General features: G+C 38.7%; 1 protein-coding gene across 3 annotated transcripts in view; it reads left to right on the forward strand.

Moving 5' to 3' along the window:
- The first annotated feature begins 3,477 nt into the window (after positions 1-3,477).
- SIK2 (salt inducible kinase 2) overlaps positions 3,478-24,461 on the forward strand; it is a 129,881-nt gene continuing 108,897 nt past the window's right edge. For all 3 annotated transcript variants that reach the window (XR_015141817.1, XM_086339152.1, XM_086339153.1), the window contains exons 1-3: positions 3,478-3,735; positions 16,953-17,069; positions 19,822-19,885. Coding sequence is in view for 2 of the 3 variants with exons in the window: in XM_086339152.1 (XP_086195278.1) it covers positions 3,601-3,735; positions 16,953-17,069; positions 19,822-19,885 (316 nt within the window). In the remaining variant the exon portion in view is untranslated. The remainder of the gene's footprint in view (positions 3,736-16,952; positions 17,070-19,821; positions 19,886-24,461) is intronic.

Genomic DNA, 24,461 nt, shown 5'->3' on the forward strand with positions numbered 1-24,461 from the left:
TCTATCCCCCACTTCTCCTCTTGCCCTCAATCTTTTCCAGCATCAGGGTCTTTTTCAATGAGTTGGCTCTTTAACATCAGGTGGCCAGAGTATTGGAATTTCAGCTTCAGCATCAGTCCTTCCAATGAATATTCAGGGCTCATTTCCTGTAGGACTGACTGGTTTGATCTCCTTGCAGTCCAAGGGACTCTCAAGAGTCTTCTCCAGCACCACAATTCAAAAGCATCAGTTCTTCAGCATTCGTCTTCTTTATGGCCCAACTCTCACATCCATACATGACTACTGGAAAAACCATAGCTTTGACTATATGGATCTTTGTGGGTAAAGTGATGTTTCTCCTTTTTAATATGCTGTCTATGTTTGTTAAATAATATTTAAATAATACTATTATCTAATATGCAATCCCTATGAAATTTTAACAGTTGTCCTGAAAATATTCCTTTCTAACACTTTTCTCCCAATCCAGGGTCCACATTGCCTTTGGCGACATGTCTCTTTAATCTCTTAAATCTAGAACAGTTCCACAGTCTTTCAGGACATTGATTCAGGCCAGTGGTTGGATAGAATGTTCCTCAATTTGCATTTTTTTCTGATAGTTTCTTTGTGATTATTTTCAGAACACGTATCTTTGACAGGAATACTACAAAAGAGATACTGTATCCTTCTCAGTACCTCACATCCAAGAGGTACATCATGTCATTTTATCCCGTTAATTGTTAATTGGTGACATTAACTTTGATCTTTTAGTTATGGTGCTGTCAGATTTCTCCACCGTGGAAGTACTATTTTTATCCATTTGTAATGAATAAGAAATCTAAGGATACTTTCAGACTGTGTAAATATCATGTTCCCCAGCAAATTTTCACCCAATGATTTTAAAATCTATTGATAATTCAGATAGAATTATCTGAATCAATTAGTAGTATAATGGTTGCAAAATGGTGATTTTCTAATTTCATCATTTCTTCTACATGTATTAGTTGACATTCCACTATCAAGAAAAATTGCCATTTCTCCCCATTTTATACTTATTTAACATTGTAAGAGACAAATTGCTAACATTTGTTGGATCATCAAAAAAACAAGAGAGTTCCAGAAAAACATCTACTTCTGCTTTACTGACTATGCCAAAGCCTTTGACTGTGTGGATCACAACAAACTATGGAAAATTCTGAAAGAGAAATGGGAATACCAGACCACCTGACCTGCCTCCTGAGAAATCAGTATGCAGGTCAAGAAGCAACAGTTAGAACTGAACATGGAACAACAGACTGGTTCCAAATCGGGAAGGAGTACATCAAGGCTGTATATTGTAACCCTGCTTATTTAACTGAACATGTAGAGAAATATGGAGAAATATCAATTATGCAAAATGCCAGGTGGGATGAAGCACAAGCTGGAATCAAGATTGCCAGGAGAAATACCAATAACCTTAAATATGCAGATGACACCACCCTTATGGCAGAAAGCAAAGAGGAACTAAAAAGCCTCTTGATGAAAGTGAAAAAGGAGAGTGAAAAAGTTGGCTTAAAGCTCAACATTCAGAAAACTAAGATCATGGCATCTGGTCCCATCACTTCATGGCAAATAGATGGGGAAACAGTGGAAATGGTGTTTATTTATAATAAACAGACTTTGTTTTTGGGGGGCTCCAAAATCACTGCAGATGGTGACTGCAGCCATGAAATTAAAACACACTTGCTCCTTGGAAGAAAAGCTATGACCAACCTAGACATCATATTCAAAAGCAGAGACATTACTTTGCCAACAAAAGTCCATCTAGTCAAAGCTACGGTTTTTCCAGTGGTCATGTATGGATGTGAGAATTGGACTATAAAGAAAGCTGAGTGCTGAAGAATTGATGCTTTTGAACTGTGGTGTTGGAGAAGATTCTTGAGAGTCCCTTGCGGACTGCAAGGAGATCCAACCAGTCAATCCTACAGGAAATCAGTCCTGAATATTCATTGGAAGGACTGATGTTGAAGCTGAAACTCCAATACTTTGGCTTCCTGATGTGAAGAACTGACTCATTGGAAAAGACCTTGATGCTGGGAAAGATTGAAGGCAGGAGGAGAAGGGGACGACAGAGGATGAGATGGCTGGAGAGCATCACCGACTCAATGGACATGAGTTTGAGTAAGCTCTGGGAGTTGGTGATGGTCAGAGAAGCTTGGCGTGCTGCAGTCCATGGGCTCGCAAAGAGTCAGATAGTACTGAGTGACTGAACTGAGCTGAAACATTGTAAGAATAAGTAAGCACCTGTGGATTGTTTTTTAGAATTCATTGTTATAGTCCATTTCCATGAGTATTCATTCATGATGCTCCAATTGTCCCAGATGGGTAAGTGAAGGTAACTTCGAACTGACTCCTGTTTCCTTTTGACATGTCCGCATTCTTTGAAAATCTTGCTTTCTGGGACAAGACCTTTTAAGTGCATTTTATACTTTCCCTCTCTGTCTGGGAATAAAGCCATTTCTCCAGAGTCTGGTTCCTTTTATTCAAAATATTAAAATAACGCTGTACCTGTTTCCCTGGGTCAGCATATGAAAGATCAGTGTGGTGATTTGCTATCCTAACTTTAGCATTACCAGTGTGACCTTGGCAATTTCCTTCATTCCCAAGGGGTTGATTCCTCATCTGAAAAGAAACTGGATTAGGTAAGTATTTCTTAAGCTTTTCAAGGTCACCAACACGTTTAAAAGCTATATTCCCATCTTCCCAGAGGCAAGCTCAAAGAAGCAAAAAAAAAAAAAAAAGAAAGAAATTTGCACACATTTTAGGGGTTTCGAGCCCCAAAGCCCATTTGAGGCTCCAAATCCCTCGATTTGGTGATCTCCAAAGTCTACTTCACCGCTGATACACTGTAAGGGTCGGTGCGGGTGTCAGAATGAACCCTAAGAGACATCAAATTTGGAGGGATGTATATAGAAACAGATGAGAAAAAGATACAAAGAAAGGAGCCTGTGAGCAATGCATTGCTCAGCCAGAGTTCTTCGCCCGTGCCAAATTTAGGAAGAACAGTAGTCATAGGTGAGAGGTTTTGGCGGGAAGGTCCCACGGGTGGGCGGGGAACGCCTGGCCCCGGGAAGGAGATGCCGGGGGGCAGGGGAAGGAGACCCAGGTCCGGCCCCAGTCGCTGCAGCCCTCCGCGCCGCCCACCAGGGCTCGCTCTTACCCTTCGGCTGGGTGGCCGAGGAGCGGGGCGGGCCAGGCGGCGACCCCGCCCCGCTCCTCAGCTAGGCGGCCGTGAGCTCTGAGGGCGCCGGAGCCCGGAAGGAACGCGCCGTCCAGGCCCCTCCCACCTGCCCTCCCTCGCGGCCGCTCGCCGCCGACGTTGGCGGGGCTCCGGTCGCCATGGTGACCAATCGAGGCCCGGTCCCGCCCCCGCCCCTCTGTCCCGGCCCCCTGACGTCGGCTTACGTCAGCGGCGGCGCGCGCCTGGCTGGGCCCTGCGGAGCGGGAGGGACGGAGCGCAGGAGAGAGCGGAGCCGCAGTCGCCCGAGCGGAGCCGCGCAGCCAGTCCGCCCGCCAGCCCGCCAGCCCGCCCGCCCGCCGGCCAGTCCGCGCTCCAGTCCGCCGTGCCTGGCAGCGGGGCCCAGCATGGTCATGGCGGATGGCCCGAGGCACTTGCAGCGCGGGCCGGTCCGGGTGGGGTTCTACGAAATCGAGGGCACGCTGGGCAAGGGCAACTTCGCCGTGGTGAAGCTGGGGCGACACCGGATCACCAGGACGGAGGTGCGGCCCGGGGCTCGGCGGGAGCGTCCGAGGCGAGGGTTCGGGAGACGAGCTGTTGGCCGAGAGGGGCGGCTGCCGCGGGGGGCCTGGGCAGCTCCGAGAGGCCGGGTCACCGGCTCAGGCGAGAGGGCCTGGGAATGTGAGGACCCAGAGAGCTCCAGGGGTCGGTGAACACCACGGGGACCGGGGCCGCGTCGCCCGGACCTGGGTGTCGTCCGATTTGGAGAGCCGGGCCGCCAGGCGCTTTGCCTTCTCTGGGCCACCCTTGGGGGCCCCCTGGAATTTCGCCCAGAGCCTCGCACCCGGGGCCGTGACCTAGTCTGTGGGCCTCCGCTCCGGAGCCCAAGTTCCGCGTCTTCCCGGCTTTCAGCTGGGGGTGGGGTGGGAGGGGAAGTCTCCGCGCTCCTGGGCTGCGCGATGAGAGGCGTCGCCAGCCCGGCCGAGGGGACCGCCTGCGCCCCGACGCCCCGGACGGGGCTCCTCGAGTCTCCGGGGGAACCGCGGCGCCCCCTCCCCGGCCGCTCGAGGAAGGGGGCCCCCGGGGGCCGGGAGCCCGGAGCGCCATGGTCCCATCTTCTCTCCGTTCCTGGTGCCAGACAGTATCTCTGACCTGGTGTCAGGCTCGCTGGATCTCGCGCCTGAGGCATTTCCACCTTAGTACTCCAGACAATAGAGCCGGTTAAAATGGTCATCTGGGCATTCGCACAGTTGGTGGGGTTGGTCTTTCTTATGCTAGGTGATTTCTTTACCAGGTGTGCGTTCTGGCGGTGAATACGCGTTCCTTAAGCCGCGTCAGATTCTACCTGTCTACTCTAAAAGCCCTCGACTGCTTCCTGACGGGGAAGCCAGCATCTCCCCCCGCCCTCCATCGCACATTCTCGCGCACCGCACATATTTTCTCGCAAGTCTCTGTTCTTACCTAACCTGCCCCCCCTTCCTTTCACCGCCTCAAGCTGCTCTCCTCAGGGTCTCTATTTTAAGACGTGCAAATTAAATACTTTAGAAAAACGGTAGAAACAAAACCATTCTTTAGAATAAAACCTTGTGTTTTTGGCGTACTCTACTTTGCCTCATTGTAGTTGTTCTGGAGTTTCATCCTTTGCTTTTTTTTTTTTTTTTTCCCTTCCCACTTTTCATCCTATTCAGCGTTTCACCTTGTTAGTGCGAAGGTACCAGAGTTTGGATATGAAATAACAGGATTCTTTTTCAGAATGCCTGTGTAAGGTGAAGGGCATCGGAAAACTTGAGTGATTTTTGTAGCTGTTGTTCTTAGAAGTTTTGCTTACTGTGAAGAAGTCCGTTTCCAAAAAGAAGGGGCATATGTCATTCTGTCATTCTCATTTTTCGTCTTGCCCTGCTGATCCTGACTGAGGCAGCCGAATTCCGACCATTTTTTTTGTGTCTTTTTTTTTTAGCATCAGAGCCAAGGTCACAAATTTTCCTCTCACAAATTTACCAGAGTTAGCAATTTAAGTTTTTAATGTAAATAATGTGACTGTAGTGAGATTACTTAATCTGATCCCAGTATTTTTAAAAACGAAGAAATTGATTCCATTCTTCTTAAGAAACATGGCTTAATGCCATGCTGTTTGCCCTTTAGTTACATGAAAAGAAGACATTTTTAATGTGTATTTTTGTATAAGTACACATTTTTAACGACTCTAAAAACTAAACAGATTTCACAGTTAGAAAGAGCTTCTACAAAACTTTTGAACTGTATTGTTCAGTGATTGAATTCCAAACCCATCAGCTCATATTATTTTTTTCTCATCAGCTCTTATCAGTGTTAGTTGAAAGATTTGTCAGCTGTTACTTATTAGTAAATAGGACTGATCTGATCTGATCTGATATATTAGTATATAGTATCTAAGAATTACTTAAGTAGAGCTATGAGTGACTGACACTTTCTTGAGGTTGTCATCTCAAACCGTGTTACTTTTAAACTGATCTCTCTTGTAGAGCTAGGGGGCAGTGTGGAGTAGTATCATGGTTTGGCTATCGGTGAGATCAAGGCATTTGTAATTGAAGGCACAGGTCACATCAAGGGGCTAGTGCACTGGGACGACCCAGAGGGATGGTATGGGGAGGGAGGAGGGAGGAGGGTTCAGGATGGGGAACACATGTATACCTGTGGTGGATTCATTTTGATATTTGGCAAAACTAATACAATTATGTAAAGTTTAAAAATAAAATAAAATTAGAAAAAAAAAAGAAAGAGCACTCAGATCCTGAACTGTGGGCATGGTTTACATTTGTAAAATCATTTCAGGTAAAAGCTAACTTTCTAGTACATAGAACCCATTTACTGTTGCTTTTCCTAAAGAAAGTGTTCTTAACATATAAAAAGAAAAATTGTGAAGTTGAAGGTGGGTGAGTATGAGTGTGGTAATTTGGTGTAACTGGAAGTATTACAGATACGAGGAGTGAGGGGAACAGCAAGGCATTAATGAGAAAAGTTCCTGTAAATCTCAAGTTTTATTAAGTTGCTCTGTGAACTTCTGTGGTAATTTGTCATAAGAATTGTTTAGCACAGATACAGTTGTTCCTTACTGTAGTATGCTATTTGTTAAGGAGGATTTTTAAAGCAGTATTTGTTGTTTTTATTCACTGAATGTGTATCTTTGGTAAGCACAACAACTTCCTCAGATATTATAAGTAATATGGATAGTAGAAACTTTAAAGTGCTATTTAACATCATTTGAGGTTCTCATTGCTGAACATACTAATTACAGCGAGAACAATTAATATGGCATAAAGAACAATATTGGCAAAATATCATGATTATACTTACTGCTTAGAAAAGTTTCTTCAATATAGTATGCACTAGCATCAATGTAAGTTTGTGGTTTAAAATATAGAGGTCTTTTTTCCGAAGTTTGAACATCAGGCAATTTTTAGGGTTTAGTTTAAATATTTAAGTAATGAGCGTTTGGGCCCCCCTTTTTTTTAAATTGACTTTTCTCTATCTCTTGTTTCATATCTCCAAAATGATGCATTTTTACAGAGCTTGGGAGATCCAAGACTGTTTGCTTTTTCAGGTGGAAAAAAAAAAATCAGTTGACAAGAGAGATCTTCATTTTGGTCTAATCTATCAAATAGCTTAACATTGTGTAAGAAATACAATTGCATCATCATCTGAAGCAGTGTTCTCATGTTAGATCTCTGTGTAAATTTTACACACAAAAGGGAAGGCAGGTGGTGGTAGAACCCAGCTTCTTAGTATAATACTTCATAAACGCTTTGTAGTATTTGTTTGTGATTTATGAATTAGAGTAGCTAATTTTATAAAATTAGCATAATGGAAAAGAATAGTAGTATTTAGACTATTAAACTATTTTAGGCAGTCATGGTTGCTATTTTGCTATGCTTTGAGTGTCTTTGAGAAGTGTATTTATTAATACTGCACTAGTAAATAACTTTTTCCTTCTAACTAAGCGTATGACTAGTTTTTTGTTGTTTTTTATTGTCCATCAAGTAAGATTTCAGAAAAGTCATTTGTGCCCTTAAATATTTTTGTCTCTTACTGTTAAATAAATATGGTCTTACTGTAGAAAATACAAAGAATATAGTGCACAAAAAAGTACATGTGTAATTCCTCCCTCAATAGAAATAAATCATTAACATTATGGCATATTTCCCTCTAGTCTTTTTTTAATGCATTTTTTCCACAGATGACATCACATAGTAGATACACTTATATAAACTGTATCCTTTTTTCCACTTATCATTATAGCCTCAACATTTTGCTTCTTATATATAACTTTATTAAACACCTTAACATTTTACTATTTATTTATTTTTGGCTGTGCTGGCTCTTCATTGCTGCACAGGCTTTCTTGACTTGCAGGGAGCAGGGGCTCCTGTCTGGTTGCAGTGTGTGGGCTTCTCGTTGCGGTGGCTTCCCTTACTGCGGAGCACAGGTTCCGGGGCTTGAGGGCTTCGGTAGTTGGCGCTCGTGTGGTCAGTGGTTGCAGTTCCCAGGCTCTATATAGCACAGGCTCCACAGCTGTTGCACCCCAGCTCAGTTGCTCCGCGGGGGCATGAGGGATCTTCTGGGATCAGGGATTGAACCCATGTCTCCTTCATCAGCAGATAGATTCTTTATCACTGAGCTACCAGGGAAGCCTCTTAAACATTTTTAATAGCTGCATAGTGTTCTTCCTTGTAGATGAATCCTGTTTTACTTAACAGTGTTCTTATTTACCATTAATTATACATGTTCAAGTTTTCATTTACAAGAAATAATTTGCAATGTATTTTTATGTATATAACTCTGTATCTGCGTTCTCAGTTATTTTAGGAAGGAGTGATTGGAGGTAAATTCCTAAAGGGAAATTACCAAGTGAGAAGTTATTATTTTTACATTAAAAAATAATGTATTTCTGTTATCAAATCTATCATGTTTATTATTGAACATTTTAAGAAGTGTAGCTAAATAAAATGAATTAACCATAATATTAGCACCCAAAGATAACCATTATTAGTTATTTTCAGACCATTTCTGTAATAGGTCATTGTTTTCCTCAATACCATACCTCTTGTTTTGTTTGGCTAAAGAGCCTTTAAATGTTTGGTCCATGGGATCTTAAATATATTTCATACAGGTTCTGAAAATTAGTTTATTGAAATGGCATGCAGGTATTACTTATTTAAAAAATCTGGAATATAACAGTGATAGCAAGGACATTGGAAAGCTGCTTTTTTTCCACTGAAGACAATTCTTTGTGTGCTCAGAGGGTTTTATATTTAGGCATAATTTGTAAATTAAGTACTACTTTAAAATGTAAGTATTTTTAAAGTTCTCCAAATAGTTAAAGTACAAAATTGCATTTTTAGAGCAAAGGTAGAAACAAGAGAAGAGCATATTACTCTCTGATTATGGAATTTCTTGAAGAGGATAACTCAATTTTTTAATACATTTGAGTTTTATATTTTACTTAAAAATTTTAAGTCTCCTTTCTGTAATCTTGATATTATTAATCTTATTCTGTGAAATATTCCAGATGTCAAGAAGCAACTATACTATGTTCAACAAGAGGAATTGTTACCAAATAACTTGATCACTAATATCTGTAACTAAGTCTATGTATGATCTTTAATTGTGTGTTGAAATAAAAATTAGATTTTTCATGGAACATACATGTTTTGCTTGAAATTGGTCTCTAGTTTCTTGGCACCCAGACAAGTAAAATTTGCCAAGTTTATTCTGCGAAATATTGTTCAAAATGATCTGTTCTTTGGGAGGGAGGGTGGGGACAAATGTGGAAAATAAGTTGTATAAATGTTCATATTCTGTAGAAATGCTTACCAGAGTTTAATGCATTCTGCTTTTAATTCTACTGGGAAATTCTGTCTCAGGCAATTAAGAAAACATTTATTTGGAAATAACTGAAACTGGCCTTGATTCCTGGATTCACATGATGATATTTGATTCATGGCCAATGCTGATGGCAAATTCACTTCCTTGGAACCGAATGGATTCCAGAAATTCATTAAGATTTCTTTCTTTCTTCTTTAATGTACCTCTTCTACCTTCCACCTCCATATATTTGAAATATGTTATTTAGGTAAAAGTTCTTTATACAGGACATTTGTGGACAATGCTTTCCCACCCTTCAAAGAGAAATAGCCCATATTTCCCGTTTGAGATAATTACAAGAATGAAAGACAGTTACATTCGGGAATTTCATCAGAAACTTTTCATTTTAAAAATACTTTAAACAGGTTAAGAGATGAATCTTGGGTGAATTAAACTGAAAATTGATGCTAAAATTTGTTTTTTCTTTTTCAAAGTAAACATAGTATTTGTGTGTTTTTCCCCAGTTACAAATATATGTATGTTCTTTGTAGACATTGTTGAAAAACTTGAAGAAGAAAATAAAAACATTCTTATTTTAATTCCACCATCCAGACCAAGAGACAGCCACTTAATATTTGGTTCCTATCCTCTTAGCTGTTCACACATATTTTATATGTATGTAATAAAATTGATGTCACCTATACATAAAATCTGTGTGTTTTACTTAGTATGTTTGTTAACATTTCCCCAAGGTTACAGAAAAACGTCTAAAGCATGGTTAAATAGTATCTTTGAATTTGACCGTCTATATTTTATTTTAATAAATTCCTGTTATTGAACATTTAGATCATTTCTCTCTTGCTGTTTCTCTTTCTAAAATAGTATTTCAGAGAATAATCATGTTATATACATCTTTGTGCATCTATCTGATTATTTCCTTAGAATAATCCCATAGCAGTGGAATTCTTGGGTCAAGGAGTGTATGTTTATTACAAGTCAAATTTTAAATTGGGGAAAAAGTTAAATTTATTTATTCTAAAAGGGTAACTGGAGAACTCCATTTGCTACTGACTTTTACTGAAGCGACTTAGCAGTTAGCAGTTTACTTTTTTCAGAAACCGTTTCGTTGTAGACCACTCAATCACAGTCACTATTAAATCAAATCATAGGCTGGTATATTCAGATTCTACCTGTGATTTGATGTGTGAGCTTGAAAAGTGTGTTTATGTTTTAATTTCAAAGGTCTCACTATATGGTAAGGATTTTGCTACTTGGTATTTCAGAAGGACAATGTATAATTAATGTATTAGTAGTAAATAACACTGAAGCAGATGTTACCTGAGACAGCAAACATTTATTAATGCCTTCTGATTTTTCATTAGAAGAATAACTTCATTGTATAACTTCTTTGTGAAGTCCCCCAAAACCAGTTTTGTGTGTGGTTTCTTTAAGTGCAAGAAATTAATATATCTTTTATGAGAAGTGAAATAATTTTTTAAAAGTATCAGAAAGCGAGCTCTTACCATTAAATTACATTTTGAAAAATGAAAAAAATCCCTTTTATTCATCAGCTGAACACCATTTCATTTCTGATCTTATATTTAATCCTTTGTCTTCTTGCAAATTTATATTTTACATAGTTGTTACTTTTACATGTTTTTTTAACTTAATCTTGTTGGAAACACTTTTATTCATAATTAAGATTTAAATCTTATTAAATAATATAGCCATTTATAGAGAACTTAGAAAACAAAAAAATGAAAATGACCAATATTTCACAGATGGAGAAGTTAGTCTGTATAATAAATTTAACTATTTCACTTTTCATTTTTTCTAGTTAGAAAAGTAATTCATGCTCATTGAAGAAATTTTTCATGCTCATTGAAGAAAAATTGCACTGAAAAGTAAATTAGGAAAATAAAATCATGATTTTTCACCCACTGATAATATTTTCATCATATTTATATCTAGTTTTTATTGCTCTTTTTCTATGTATACTTTGTGTTGAAACTGCACTGATATTCTCATTTTTTTACTTAATATTTTAGTCTCATCATTCTTCATATTGTTAAAAGGAACTATTTTAAGTCATGTGATAGTCATAATACACCATAAGTCATGTAATGATTTCCCAATTATTGTTTTCTGTTTTTTACATTATAAAAAATACTTTTGAATATATTGACACATAAATCTTGATCATCATTTCAGATTATTTCCTGCAAATAATTTCCAAGTGGGATGGATGATTTTTAAGGTTCTTGGTAAAGACTGCCAGATTACCTTCCAGAAAAATTATAATCAATTTTATATTCCTACTAGCAATACATATGTGTGTATATATATAGCCATCTCATTGAACTTCAGCTCACAAGGGTGCTCACTTTTTCATCTTTATGAACAAGTGAAAAATATTTTTTGAGATTTAGTTGACATGTCACATTATGTTAGGTATATATACATTTTCCTGTTTATGAGATTGAATATCCAGTATTGCTGCTTTACATGAGATTTAGTTGATAGTAATTATCCTTGTTTCCCGAGTTATATAGAAAACTTTCCTTTTGTATCCCCCCAATTTTTTTATTGCTGTATAAATTCATTGAAGTTTTTTTTAAAAAGATATTGTATGCATAATTAGGAATTAGTGCTCAGGTGCTCAGTCATGTCCAGCTCTATGCGACCCCGTGTTCTATAGCCCACCAGGCTCCTCAGTTGTGTCCTACTCTTTGTGACCCCATGAACTGCAGCATATCAAGCTTCCCTGTCCTTCACTATCTCCCAGAGTTTGCTCAAACTCATGTCCATTGAGTTGATGATGCCATCCAAACATCTCATCTTCTGTCGCCTCCTTCTCCTGCCCTCAGTCTTCCCCAGCATTGGGTTCTTTTCCAAAGAATACTGGAGTGGTTGCCATTTCTTTCTTCAGGGGATCTTCCTGACCCAAGGATCGAATCTGTGTCTCCTGCATTGCAGGCAGATTCTTTACTGCTGAGCCACTGGGGAAGGCCCAATTTAGATGAGCAACAACAAAGAAAAGATACATTGATTTTTAGAGTTCCATGCATGACTTTGTTGTGACCATGCAGATTTTGTCCTTGGTACTATGTTTGGAACTAAGTAGAGAAGGGATGCAGAGAGGAAGTTCCCAGAAATCTAAGTTCATAGCTACCTTTAAAATGAACTAGTGGAACACAACTCTTTCGTAAATTCGGAATTGCATACAACATTGGGGAAATCCCCAAATGCAGATTTTTTTGTTTGTTTGTTGATAAAATTTGTTTTCCAAAATGTCTTCCCCCTTTTCTCATAGACCTATTAAGTTCTTTGAAGGTAGGAATCAGATCTTGTTCATTTTTGTATCCTAGGCCTAATTCCAGGCATACAGCAGGTGCTCAATAAATGTGTGACTAATATGTTCAATGAATGGTAAAAAGATGGAACTTGAAGTTAGAAGGCCTGTGACTTTTTTCCCCCATTAATTCACTTGAGCTTTAAGACCTTTGTGGATTCTGTAATGATCTTTTCAACCTCAGTTTCATCAATTCATCAGTATACTGCTTGTTACATTTACTTCTAAAAATTGAGAAATAAATGAAATAAAATTTATCTTATTTCTTAAGATTCCAAAAGAGTGTCAAAGAGGAGATATCTTTTCGGTAATACCTAACTTTAATTGTTATTTAGTATTTAAACTTTTTCTTGAACATTAAATATGATACTCAAGATGTTATATAGAATAAATTTCTTAATGACAGTAATCATGCTAAATTTTTTTAAAACATGATTCCTTTCTATTTATTATTCTTTTTATATTTAGTAGATATTTATGACCCATTTCATTATAAAAGCTTTTTGTTTGGGAAGGACTACTGATCTCTAGATGCACTCCAAAAATTGTAGGGCAAGAAATTTTCTTCAAAATATGCATCTGTAAACCTCCATCTTACCTTCCTAAGGAATATTGAGGATATTAAAATATACACTTACCCTTTTATCTGCCAACTTTTACCCAAAGTTACCCTGAATAACTGATAATACTGTATTCTGTCATACTCTTAATTAGGTGAAGGGGGTCACCTTAAAGATTTAGATTTGAGGTGGCCCAATAATGTTCCTAATAGTAAGTACAGTTTTAATCAGTCACTCATCTAGCAGTCTTACTTTCTAGAATATTTTGATCATGGGAATAAATAAAATACCACCAAACATAATGCTGCTGCTGCTGCTAAGTTGCTTCAGTCATGTCCAACTCTGTGCGACCCCGCAGACGGCAGCCCACCAGGCTCCTCTGTCCCTGGGATTCTCCAGGCAAGAACATTGGAGTGGGTTGCCATTTCCTTCTCCAAAGCATGGAAGTGAAAAGTGAAAGTGAAGTTGCTCAGTCGTGTCCCACTCTTCCCGACCCCATGGACTGCAGCCTACTAGGCTCCTCCATCCATGGGATTTTCCAGGCAAGAGTACTGGAGTGGGGTGCCATTGCCTTCTCCGCCAAACATAATGAAACTATCACAAAATCTGCAAACTTTACTGCCTTTTCAGTAAAAGAAAGAAGGAGCTACCGCCTTTCTTCTTAGGCAATAAATTTAATTTTACCCATTATATTTAGTAATCTGACTTCCCATGGGAAGCTTGAGTTCTATGAGTTACAGTTAATTCAAATTAAGCAACAAGCTATGGACAGCAAAATAGAAATAGAGAACGGTAAGAAATAAACCTTACAGTAGGACTTTAACAGCACAGGACAGAGAGCTGTAAGGGAAGAAGAAAGAATTAATTGTATTAACAGGAGTCTAAGGGAATTAAAAACCAAGATAATCACGATGGTGTGATCACTCACCTAGGGCCAGACATCCTGGAATGTGAAGTCAAGTGGGCCTTAGAAAGCATCACTACGAACAAAGCTAGTTGAGGTGATGGAATTCCAGTTGAGCTATTTCAAATCCTGGAAGATGATGCTGTGAAAGTGCTGCACTCAATATGCCAGCAAATTTGGAAAACTCAGCAGTGGCCACAGGACTGGAAAAGGTCAGTTTTCATTCCAATCCCAAAGAAAGGAAATGCCAAAGAATGCTCAAACTACCGTACAATTGCATTCGTCTCACACAGTAGTAAAGTAATGCTCAAAATTCTCCAAGCCAGGCTTCAGCAATACATGAAGCATGAACTTCCAGATGTTCAAGCTGGTTTTAGAAAAGGCAGATGAACCAGAGATCAAATTGCCAACATCCACTGGATCATGGAAAAAGCAAGAGAGTTCCAGAAAAACATCTATTTCTGCTTTATTGACTATGCCAAAGCCTTTGACTGTGTGGATCACAATAAACTGTGGAAAATTCTTCAAGAGATGGGAATACCAGACCACCTGACCTGCCTCCTGAGAAACCTATATGCAGGTCAGGAAGCAACAGTTAGAACTGGACATGGAACAACAGACTGGTTCCAAATAGGAAAAGGAGTACGTCAGGGCTGTGTATTGTCACCCTGTTTATTTAACTTATATGCAGAGTACATCATGAGAAACGCTGGGCTGGAAGAAGCACAAGCTGGAATCAAGATTGCCAGGAGAAATACCAATAAACTCAGATATGTAAATGACACCACCCTTATGGCAGAAAGTGAAGAGGAACTAAAAAGCCTCTTGATAAAAGTGAAAGAGGAGACGGAAAAAGTTGGCTTAAAGCTCAGCATTCAGAAAACGAAGATTATGGCATCTGGTCCCATCACTTCATGGCAAATAGATGGGGAAACAGTGGAAACAGTGGCTGACTTTATTTTTCTGGGCTCCAAAATCACTGCAGATGGTTATTGCAGCCATGAAATTAAAAGATGCTTACTCCTTGGAAGGAAAGTTATGACCAACCTAGATAGCATATTCAAAATCAGAGACATTACTTTGCTAACAAAGGTCCATCTAGAAAAGGCTATGGTTTTTCCAGTAGTCATGTATGGATGTGAGAGTTGGACTGTGAAGAAGGCTGAGTGCTGAAGAATTGATGCTTTTGAACTGTGGTGTTGGAGAAGACTCTTGAGAGTCCCTTGGACTGCAAGGAGATCCAACCAGTCCATTCTGAAGGAGATCAGTCCTGGGTGTTCTTTGGAAGGACTGATGCTAAAGCTGAAACTCCAATACTTTGGCCACCTGATGCGAAGAGTTGGCTCATTGGAAAAGACTCTGATGCTGGGAGGGATTTGGGGCAGGAGGAGAAGGGGATGACAGGATGAGATGGCTGGATGGCATCACCGACTCGATGGACATGAGTTTGGGTAAACTCCAGGAGTTGGTGATGGACAGGGAGGCCTGGCGTGCTGCGATTCATGGGGTCGCAAAGAGTCGGACACGACTGAGCGACTGAACTGAACTGAAGGGAATTAAGTGAGTTGACAAAACTGTAAGTGAAAGTGAAGTTGCTCCTTCACGTCTGACTCTTTGCAATCCCATGGACTGTAGCCTACCACGCTCCTCTGTCCATGGGATTTTCCAGGCAAGAATACTGGAGTGGGTTGCTATTTCGTTCTCCAGGAGATCTTCCTGACCCAGGAATTGAACCTGGGTCTCCTGCCTTGTGGGCAGACACTTTACTGTATGAGCCACCAAGGAATCAGCCTGGTGAATTCAAATCAGTGTATTGACAAATTGAGTCCAATTATCTTGGTTACTTTTTAGGAGCTCTAAATGTTATGGCAGTAAAATGATTGTTGTGCTGTGTCACTTGAGTCGTGTGCAACTCTGTGTGATTCTCTGGACTGTAGTCCACCGAGTTTCTCTGTCCTTGGGATTCGGCAGGCAGGAATACTGGAGTGGGTTGCTGTACCCTCCTCCAGGGAATCTTCCTGACCCAGGGATTGAACCCACAGCTCTTATGTCTCTTGCATTGGCAGGCAGGTTCTTTACCACTAGTGCTACCTGGGAAGCCAGCAATGCAAGAATTGATACTAAAATTATCCTGAAACAACAACATAAAACCTGAATTATGTTCAGAATACTTTTGGGTAGAATGTGAAGTACATTTCAGAATTTCTTCAGAACTTACTATAATTAAGTTTGGGTGGTTCCCAGTTATCTGAAAGTTTTATTTAAGTCAATGACTTATTTCCTAACTAAATGCCTACTGAAATTAAAAAAAAAATAGTTATTTTTAGTTCCATGAAAAAAATTGCACAGTTGTTGTTTTATGACTGCCTAGTTATTCACCTTCAGATGCATCTCCTTCAAATTATTCTGTGTAGCTATGACAGGAAGAGGCCATGTTTTTTGAAAATCAGATTCCTTTAAGTAAAAATTTCATATAATTACTAACATTTGAAGTTTTGCACTTGATTTTTAAAACAAAATTTAATCCAATTGGCATTTTTCAAGTAGTTGGATTTTAATTATTTATACTTAGGTTTTTTTTTTTTTTTCCAGAAAAGTCTGTATGCTTTGGAACCTGTCATTTGCTTTTCTAGACAAATTGAATTTCAGTTATCATAGAAACTATCTTCTATTTGGTTGATGATTTGTTTATAGGTACTTTGCAATGAGATGACGACTTGTTGAAATTGCTGAGATTTTATTTCTTCAGTTTTTAAATGGAGTAAGGAGTTAACTGTTGTACAAAAAGAGAATTATGTTTTATTAAAGTAAAACTTTAAAGGGATATTATTTTTCATAACACATTAAAATAAAGCTTTAAAGGGTTATTCATCATACCACATTAAAAACACTGCCAAGCAAAATCTGCCACAGCGCCTTATACGTGGCAGATGTTTGAGACAGTAAGATGCATGAATGAGCATTGAATTTAAACTAGTTATCATCATTGTCATGGGGACCTACCTACTGGTAGAGTCTTAGATGTCATTTATTTAAAAAATTTATAACTGGAAAATGTTAACCTTTTTACACTAATTGTATTTATTTGTGTCTGGGATGCAGGTGGCGATAAAAATAATAGATAAATCTCAGCTGGATGAAGTGAACCTTGAGAAAATCTACCGAGAAGTAAAAATAATGAAACTGTTAGACCACCCTCACATAATCAAACTTTATCAGGTATGACTTAACTTTATACTTCTCCATGCTTCTCACATTCAGAACTCTATTTTACATCATCATTTTTCTCTTTTGTGTTAGTTTTTTCAGTCTCTAAAAAGATAATTATATGCTTTTATTAATATGAATGTTTCCATTTCTCTATATTTAAAAATTAGGAAATAAAAACTACTCCCAGCTTAATTTTCAGTTGTCTCTCAGACTGTAAGTTATGTACTTTCAAAGTTTGTAGTTGTGCATTTATGATAATCTGCTTAAACCTGCTGGGTTTTGGCGGTGGGTGGTTTAATGGATACAACAGTTTTGCTTATTTAAAAAATAATGCTGTTTATATTATATAAACTACAAAGGCTAAAATAGACTATTACTTTAGTGACATACATTATAATACCTAAAGTCAAGTCTTTATTTGAAAGAGGGTTCTTTTATCAGGTAAAGCAAATCCTTCGTTTAAAAAAAATTAACCTTATTAAGGTATAATTTTTGTAAAATAAACTGCATGAGTTTCAAGTGTAAGCCATGCTTTTTAAAAGGAAGATTTTTCTCAGATTTCTAAAGAGTAATTTATGCTTAAGAATGGTAATGTAATACAAAATGTTTTATATTTCTATTAATATTTAGAATTTTTATATTAGAAAACTATTTTTAAGCTAAAATATTATAGTGTGCTTGCTAGTCTATAACTTTGCTCTCCAAAGTGCAGTGTGTGACCTTAGAGATGTGCTGTGCTCAGCCTATACTTGCTGTGGGAGCTGATTGTCAAATTTTCAGAAGTTTTGTGAGTCAGTTAACATGCTGATAGCTCAGAATCAGTGCTGGTAGGAGTATTTTTGCACTGCAGAAATTGGTTTAAAAGAGCCGTTTTCTCCCTCCGTGAGCTAGAGCCAGCACACTTTTGCATGCATGCGTGCTAAGGCACTTCAGTCATGTCCAACTCTGTGTGACCCTGTGGGCTGTAGCCCACCAGACTCCCCTGTCCATGGGATTCTCCAGGCAAGAATACCGGAGTGGGTTGCCATGCCCTCCTCCAGGAGATCTTTCAGACCCAGGGATCGAACCCACGTTTCTTACGTCTCCTGCATTGGCAGGTGTGTGCTTTACCACTAGCGCCACCTGGGAAGCCCAGAACACTACTCTGTGCACTCAGATTGGTTAGCACAAGTGTCCCTCGGGGTATAGTAAAAAAAATTAGAAGCTCCAATTCTGTTTATCTTTTCTATTTATCTTCTTGTGTTCATTTTATAATGTATGTATTTATAAAATGGCGCAAGTATACAGTTTGTGTCTCTGCATGTATATATTCATAAATACATCTACATATGTGTGTATGTGTACATTTACATGTACACATACATACATATACATATTTGGCTTTATTGAGAGAGATTTTGAGTTTAAACCTTGTGGAAACTGTTGGAGAGCATTTCCGTTAGCTGAGAATGAGAGACTATGGTGTATGTGCCACTCAAAACAATTCCTAAGGTTCTAAACTGCAGAGGGCCTCTTAAATCAAATTTATATCAGAGTACTTCTCCCTTTAAGCTGTTTTTTTTTTCCCTAAAGAGGATGCTTGTAATAAACTAAGCACATGCTTAGAAGTCTGATGAACCATAGCCCAAACTGAGGTTAAAACTACTGTGATTCTTCAACTATACTTCAATTAATAAACAAAGCAAACAAACCAAAAGCTGCCATGATTCACATGATAATTCTGTGTTTATTTGAACTCCAGTAATCAGTTACATTGATTTACTGTTTGACTTGTTTAGACCCAGATTGTAGGTAGCCCTTAGTTTTCTAGCCTGTTTTAGGAACAGTCTTAAATCCGAATGTTAGAGCAAAATTGGTTTTTAGCCTTTCAGTAGATAGTAGTTAAATATTACATTTACTAGCATGTGCCAGTGTGTATGTTCCTTTCTAGATTTAGAAAAACTAATGTAAATAAAAATGTATTGCAGTGGAACTGTAGAAGAAGATTTTGAACAATGTTTTAAAATAACAGTACTTTGTAAAAACGTGAAAGTGTAGTAAGAGGATTACCACACTGTGACAGATTAGCTAGGTTATAGGTCAGATTAACAGCTCTATTTTATTATTCGTTTCTTAATCATAATCTACCATATAACACAGCTAGAAAAGTCAGTGAGGAGGTTAAAAAGTTGTTCTTCAAAACTCCTATTACGTGTATCAGTATTTTTCAAACTTGAATGAGAATGATAGTCACCTGAAGGTGTGGTGAAAGTGTAAACCTGTGTCGGTAGGTCTGGCATGGAGTCTGAGAGTTTATGCTTCTAACAGGCGTCTGGGCAGTGCTGCCGCTGCTGGTTGTAAACCATGTTGGAAGACGCACAATCTAGAGTTTTCACAAAAGTATTAGGATAAGGATATTGTCAGTCTTATAAACATCACCAGTTTCCGAATCATCTATAACTTGATGCTTTTATTAGTTGTTTTAATTTAGGTAATTCCATAGAGGGCTTCCCTGGTGGCTCAGTAGTAAAGAATCCACCTGCCAATGCAGGAGACGCAGGTTCAATCTGTGGGTCAGGAAGATCCCCTAGATAAGGAAATGGCAACACATTCCATTATTCTTGCCTGGAATATCCTATGGACAGAGTAGCCTGGCGAGCTACAGTTCATGGAGTCGCAAAGTTGAACATGATTTAGTGACTAAACAACAACGGTTTCACAGAATGTTGTAGTAAATAGCAATCTTTTCCTGTCAAACTAATATGGAATTACTTATCAATAGGTAATGGAAACCAAAAGCATGTTGTACCTTGTGACAGAATATGCCAAAAATGGAGAAATTTTTGGTAAGCACATTTCTTTCAATCTTTTAATTTGAAAAATGTCAGTAAGCTTTTCGAATAGAGTATTTTCTATTAATTCTCCTACTTGCTTAAAAGTTGCTAATGTGAATTAGAAATTTTAAAGTATTATAATAAAATATACAGTAAGCTAAAAATATGGAATATAATTTGTTCTCTTGTATTTATGATATTAAAGCTATTGCTTAATTCTCTCATCTGTGTTAAAGAGATTGGAAAATCAAAGTTGAGGGAAACTTTCAGTCATACTGCAAAGGAGATTCTTTTAATCTTCCTTTTTACTTTCTTTACCGGGTAAAAGATAAGTCAACAAATATTTATTGAGCTTGTACTATGTCTCAGACATTGTACTAGGTGTAGGGGATACAGTGGTGACCTAAATAACAGTCCCTGCTGTTGTGGCTGTTAGCTTTAGCTGTAGGTCTCTGGAAAGTCACTAAACCTCTCTGGGACTCACAGTTTCTTTATTTCTTAATAAAAAGTATTTGATTAATTGGTTTGTATGACCCATTCTAACTCTTAAAATTATAACTATTTTATTGGTTCTAGCTTTCACCTATTTTATTGTTCCTTTATGGAATAAGAACACCCTAAATAGTCTAAATATTTGGTTTTTTAACCTAAGTCCAAAATTGTTTTTGAAATAGCTTTATTGAGGACTTCACATACAATAAATTGTGTGTACTTAATGTGAACAGTTTAATAAGTTTTCAGACACACGTATGAAAGAAACCATCACCGCCATCAAGATAACCATCACTTCCCAAAGTTTCTTCGTAACCCTTTGTAATCTCTCTTGCCCCACTTCACCACTAGGCAAGCACTGATGTGTTTTCTGTCACTATAGATTATTTCTTCTGCAGTTTAAAGGTACTCATGTAGTCTGTACCTTTTCTTCATCTGGCTGCTTTCTCTCAGTATAATTATTTTAAGGTCCCTCCATTTAGTTGCACTTATCAGTGTATCATTTCATTTTATTGTAGGTTGTATATAATTTTGTAAGTATACCCCGGGTTGCTTATCCATTTGTATGTGGATGGACATTTCAGTTGGCTTCAGTTTTTGGCTACTATACATGAATCACTGTGAACATTCAGTGTTAAGTCTTTAACTTAGAGACTACCGTCAAATAATATTCACCGCTTAACATATAGTATATATTACTATGCTCAGTCACTCAGTCCTGTCCAACTCTTTGCAACCTCATGGACTGTAGCCTGTCAGGCTCCTGTGTTGACGAGATTTTCCAGGCAAGAATACTGGAGTGGGTTGCCGTTTCCTCCTGCAGGAGATCTTCCCGATCCAGGGGTTGAACCCACATCCCTTGCATCTCCTGCATTGGCAGGTGGGTTCTTTACCACTAGCGAGAACCTTAAAATAATGTACTTCTTCTTTTTTTAATTAGTTAACTAATTTGGCTGTGTCAGGTCTTTGTTGCAGCACCTGAGATCTTCATTGCGTCATGTGGGGGCGTGGGCTCAGAAGTTGTGCACGCAAACTTAGTTGTCCCATGGCATCTTAGTTGGCCCAGGGATCGAACCCATACCCCCTGCATTGCAAGGCAGGTTCTTAATCACTGAATCACCAGAGAAGTCCTTGATGATATACTTCTGTTCAATGCCTCCTTGCCTTTATTGTCCTGTCATACATTTTATTTATACCTGTTTGATAAAACACAAAATGCAGTGTCGTCGTTTTTGTTTAAAAATTTAATTATGTTTTAAAGAGATTTCATTATTTTTAAAACTCATACATTTACTGGTGGACTTACCATTGACACATCCCCATATGTGGATGCATGTTTTCTCATCTTTATTCTTTTATTTGGATGCACACTTTTATCTGGCATCATTTTTCTTCTGCCTGAAGGACTTCATTTAGCATTTCTTACAGAGCGGGTCTGTTGATGAAGTCTTTCAGCTTTTGTGTATCTAAAATAATCCTTATTTTGTCTGTTTTTAAATGACACTTGTACTGGATATGTAATTCTAGGCTGACTTTTTTCCTTCAGTGCTTTAAAGATGTTGCCCCACTGTCTTCTCTTTTGCATTATTTCTGACAAGAAGTCTGCTGTCATTTTTTTCCTTTGTATCTCATATATAAAGTGTGCTCTTTTCCCCTGGCTGCTCCTAAGATTTTCTGTTTATCACTGTTTTTAACAGTTTGATTATGATGTGCCTTTGTATGGTTTTCTTCGTGATTCTTAGGTTTGCTGTTTGTTGCCTCTTAAATTTGTGAATGTTAATTTTTCATGAAATTCATTAAATTTTCAGCCATTATTCTTCTGGCTTTTTCTTCAGAGACTCCAATTACGCATATATTGGGCTGTTTAAAGTCCTCCCGCTGTTCACCGATTCTAATTTAGAAAATTCCTCTTTCTCTCTGCATTTCATTTTGGATGGCTATTATTATTTCTCTGTCTTCAAGTTATTTAAATTCTTTAGCTATTTGTTTCAACTAGAAGCTTCTTAACTGATGTTTTAATACAATTGTGTGGGCTTGAAGCCAAAAAAGTCTAGTTTACAGTGCTGGCTACCCCATGTTAATTGTCTTTCAAGAAATCTTTATTGAAAACTGACTGTATACCACAGACTCTTCTGTGTGGGAAAAATTCCCCAATAAGGAAAACAGACAAAAATTCCTTATCTTAGGAACCTTAGGTTTTATTGTGGAGAGAGAGACAATATGCAAAATAAGTAAATTGTATATAGTATACTAGGTGGTAGTACATGCTATAAAAATAGAAAGGAAGGAAGGGGGCATGTGGAGTGGGAGAGTTGTTTGTGGTATGAGATAGAGTGGTCAGGAAAGGCCTTGCTGACATTTGAGCCAAGACTTGAAAGCAGTCATGTAGATGTAGGGAAATGAGAGTGATCCCAGTAGAGGAAGGAGTAAATGCAAAGGTACTGAGGCAGCAGTGTGCTTGGTGCGTTCAAGGAGTAGCAGGGAGGCCAGTGCAACTGGAAAGAAGCAAGCAAGAGGGAGGAGCCAGCAAGGAGGAACAGTAGGAAGGTCAGACAAGATCAGAAAGGTAGAGGTGAGGCAGCAGTGGGGCAGATTTGGGAGCTTTGCAGACCATGTAAGGATTGTGATTCTTACCTTCAATAAAATTAGAGAACCATTCAAGAGGTATTTGAGCAAAGAAGTGATTGCATCTAATTTATATATATATATGCATACACACATATGTTTTTTTTTTTTATGCTGCATCCCAGAGCTTGTGGGCCAAGAAAGATCTGTATAGTCAAAGCTATGGTTTTTCCAGTAGTCATGTATGGATGTGAGAGTTGGACTGTACAGAAAGCTGAGTACTAAAGAATTGATGCTTTTGAACTGTGGTGTTGGAGAAGACTCTTGAGAGTCCCTTGGACTGCAAGGAGAGCAAACCAGTCCATCCTGAAGGAGATCAGTCCTGAATATTCAGTGGAAGGACTGATGCTGAAGCTGAAGCTCCAGTACTATGGCCACCTGATGCAAAGAGCCGACTCATTTGAAAAGACCTGATGCTGGGAAAGATTGAAGGCAGGAGGAGAAGGGGACGACAGAGGATGAGATGGTTGGATGGCTTCACTGACTCAATGGACATGAGTTTGAGCAAGCTCTGGGAGATGGTGAAGCACAGGGAAGTCTGGCATGCTGCAGTCCATGGGGTCTCAAAGAGTCAGACATGACTGAGCAACTGAACAACAACAACAACTGAACAACAACAACAAGAGCTTGTGGGATCTAATTCCCCAACCAGGTATCAAACCCATGCCCCCTTATAGGAAGCACATAGTCTTAGCCACTGGACTACCGTGGAAGTTAATATTTTTATAGCATCACTGGCTGCAATGAATAGATAGTAGTGAGCAGTAGATAATAGTGAGCAAGGATGGAAATGGGAGCCCAGGTAGGAGAGATAATGATGGCTCAGACCAGGGTAGCAGAAGTGTGCATGGTGCTAAGTATGCTAATGGTCTGTTTTGGATGAGTAGAATCAGTAGGACTTCTTGACAGATGAAAACCACCCAAATATTGAATATTAGGAAAGAGACCAATGTCTCATCCCTGAGGCAGTCAAACATTAAAAACTTGGAAAAATAGGAAGAACCAGCAAAGAAGAAAAGAAAACCAAGAGAATGCAGTGTCCTGGAAACCAACACATGAAGAAAGTGTTTTCAGGAGGACAGGGTGAGCATCTGTATCAGATGCTGCTGGGAGTCAAGAAAGATGAGGAGTGACATTTAAGCATTGAATTGGTCAAAGCTATGTTGAAGAGCAAATGAGAGAAGAAAACCGGAGAGAGCCAAATACACAGCTCTTAAAAGGATTTCTTCTTCACAAAGAGAGGGCAAAATAGGTGGGAGAAGGTAGTTGAGAAGGGCAATGGGGTCAAGGGAAGGACTTTGAAATCTTTATTCATTGGAATATTTTTTCAAGCTTTAGGCTGCAGTTTTATTGATAAACTAGAGAGAAATGGCTATTATGTGTTAGATGTCATTTTTATGAAAATGGAAAATTCTCAGTTACTCCTTCTTGCTAAGACCTTTGATGATTAAAGTTGGGTCACATTGTTTTA

Source organism: Bos grunniens, chromosome 15 (genome assembly GCF_055505025.1).
Source record: "Bos grunniens cultivar Pamir isolate PY7600 chromosome 15, Bosgru_T2T1.0, whole genome shotgun sequence".
NCBI lineage: Eukaryota > Metazoa > Chordata > Mammalia > Artiodactyla > Bovidae > Bos > Bos grunniens.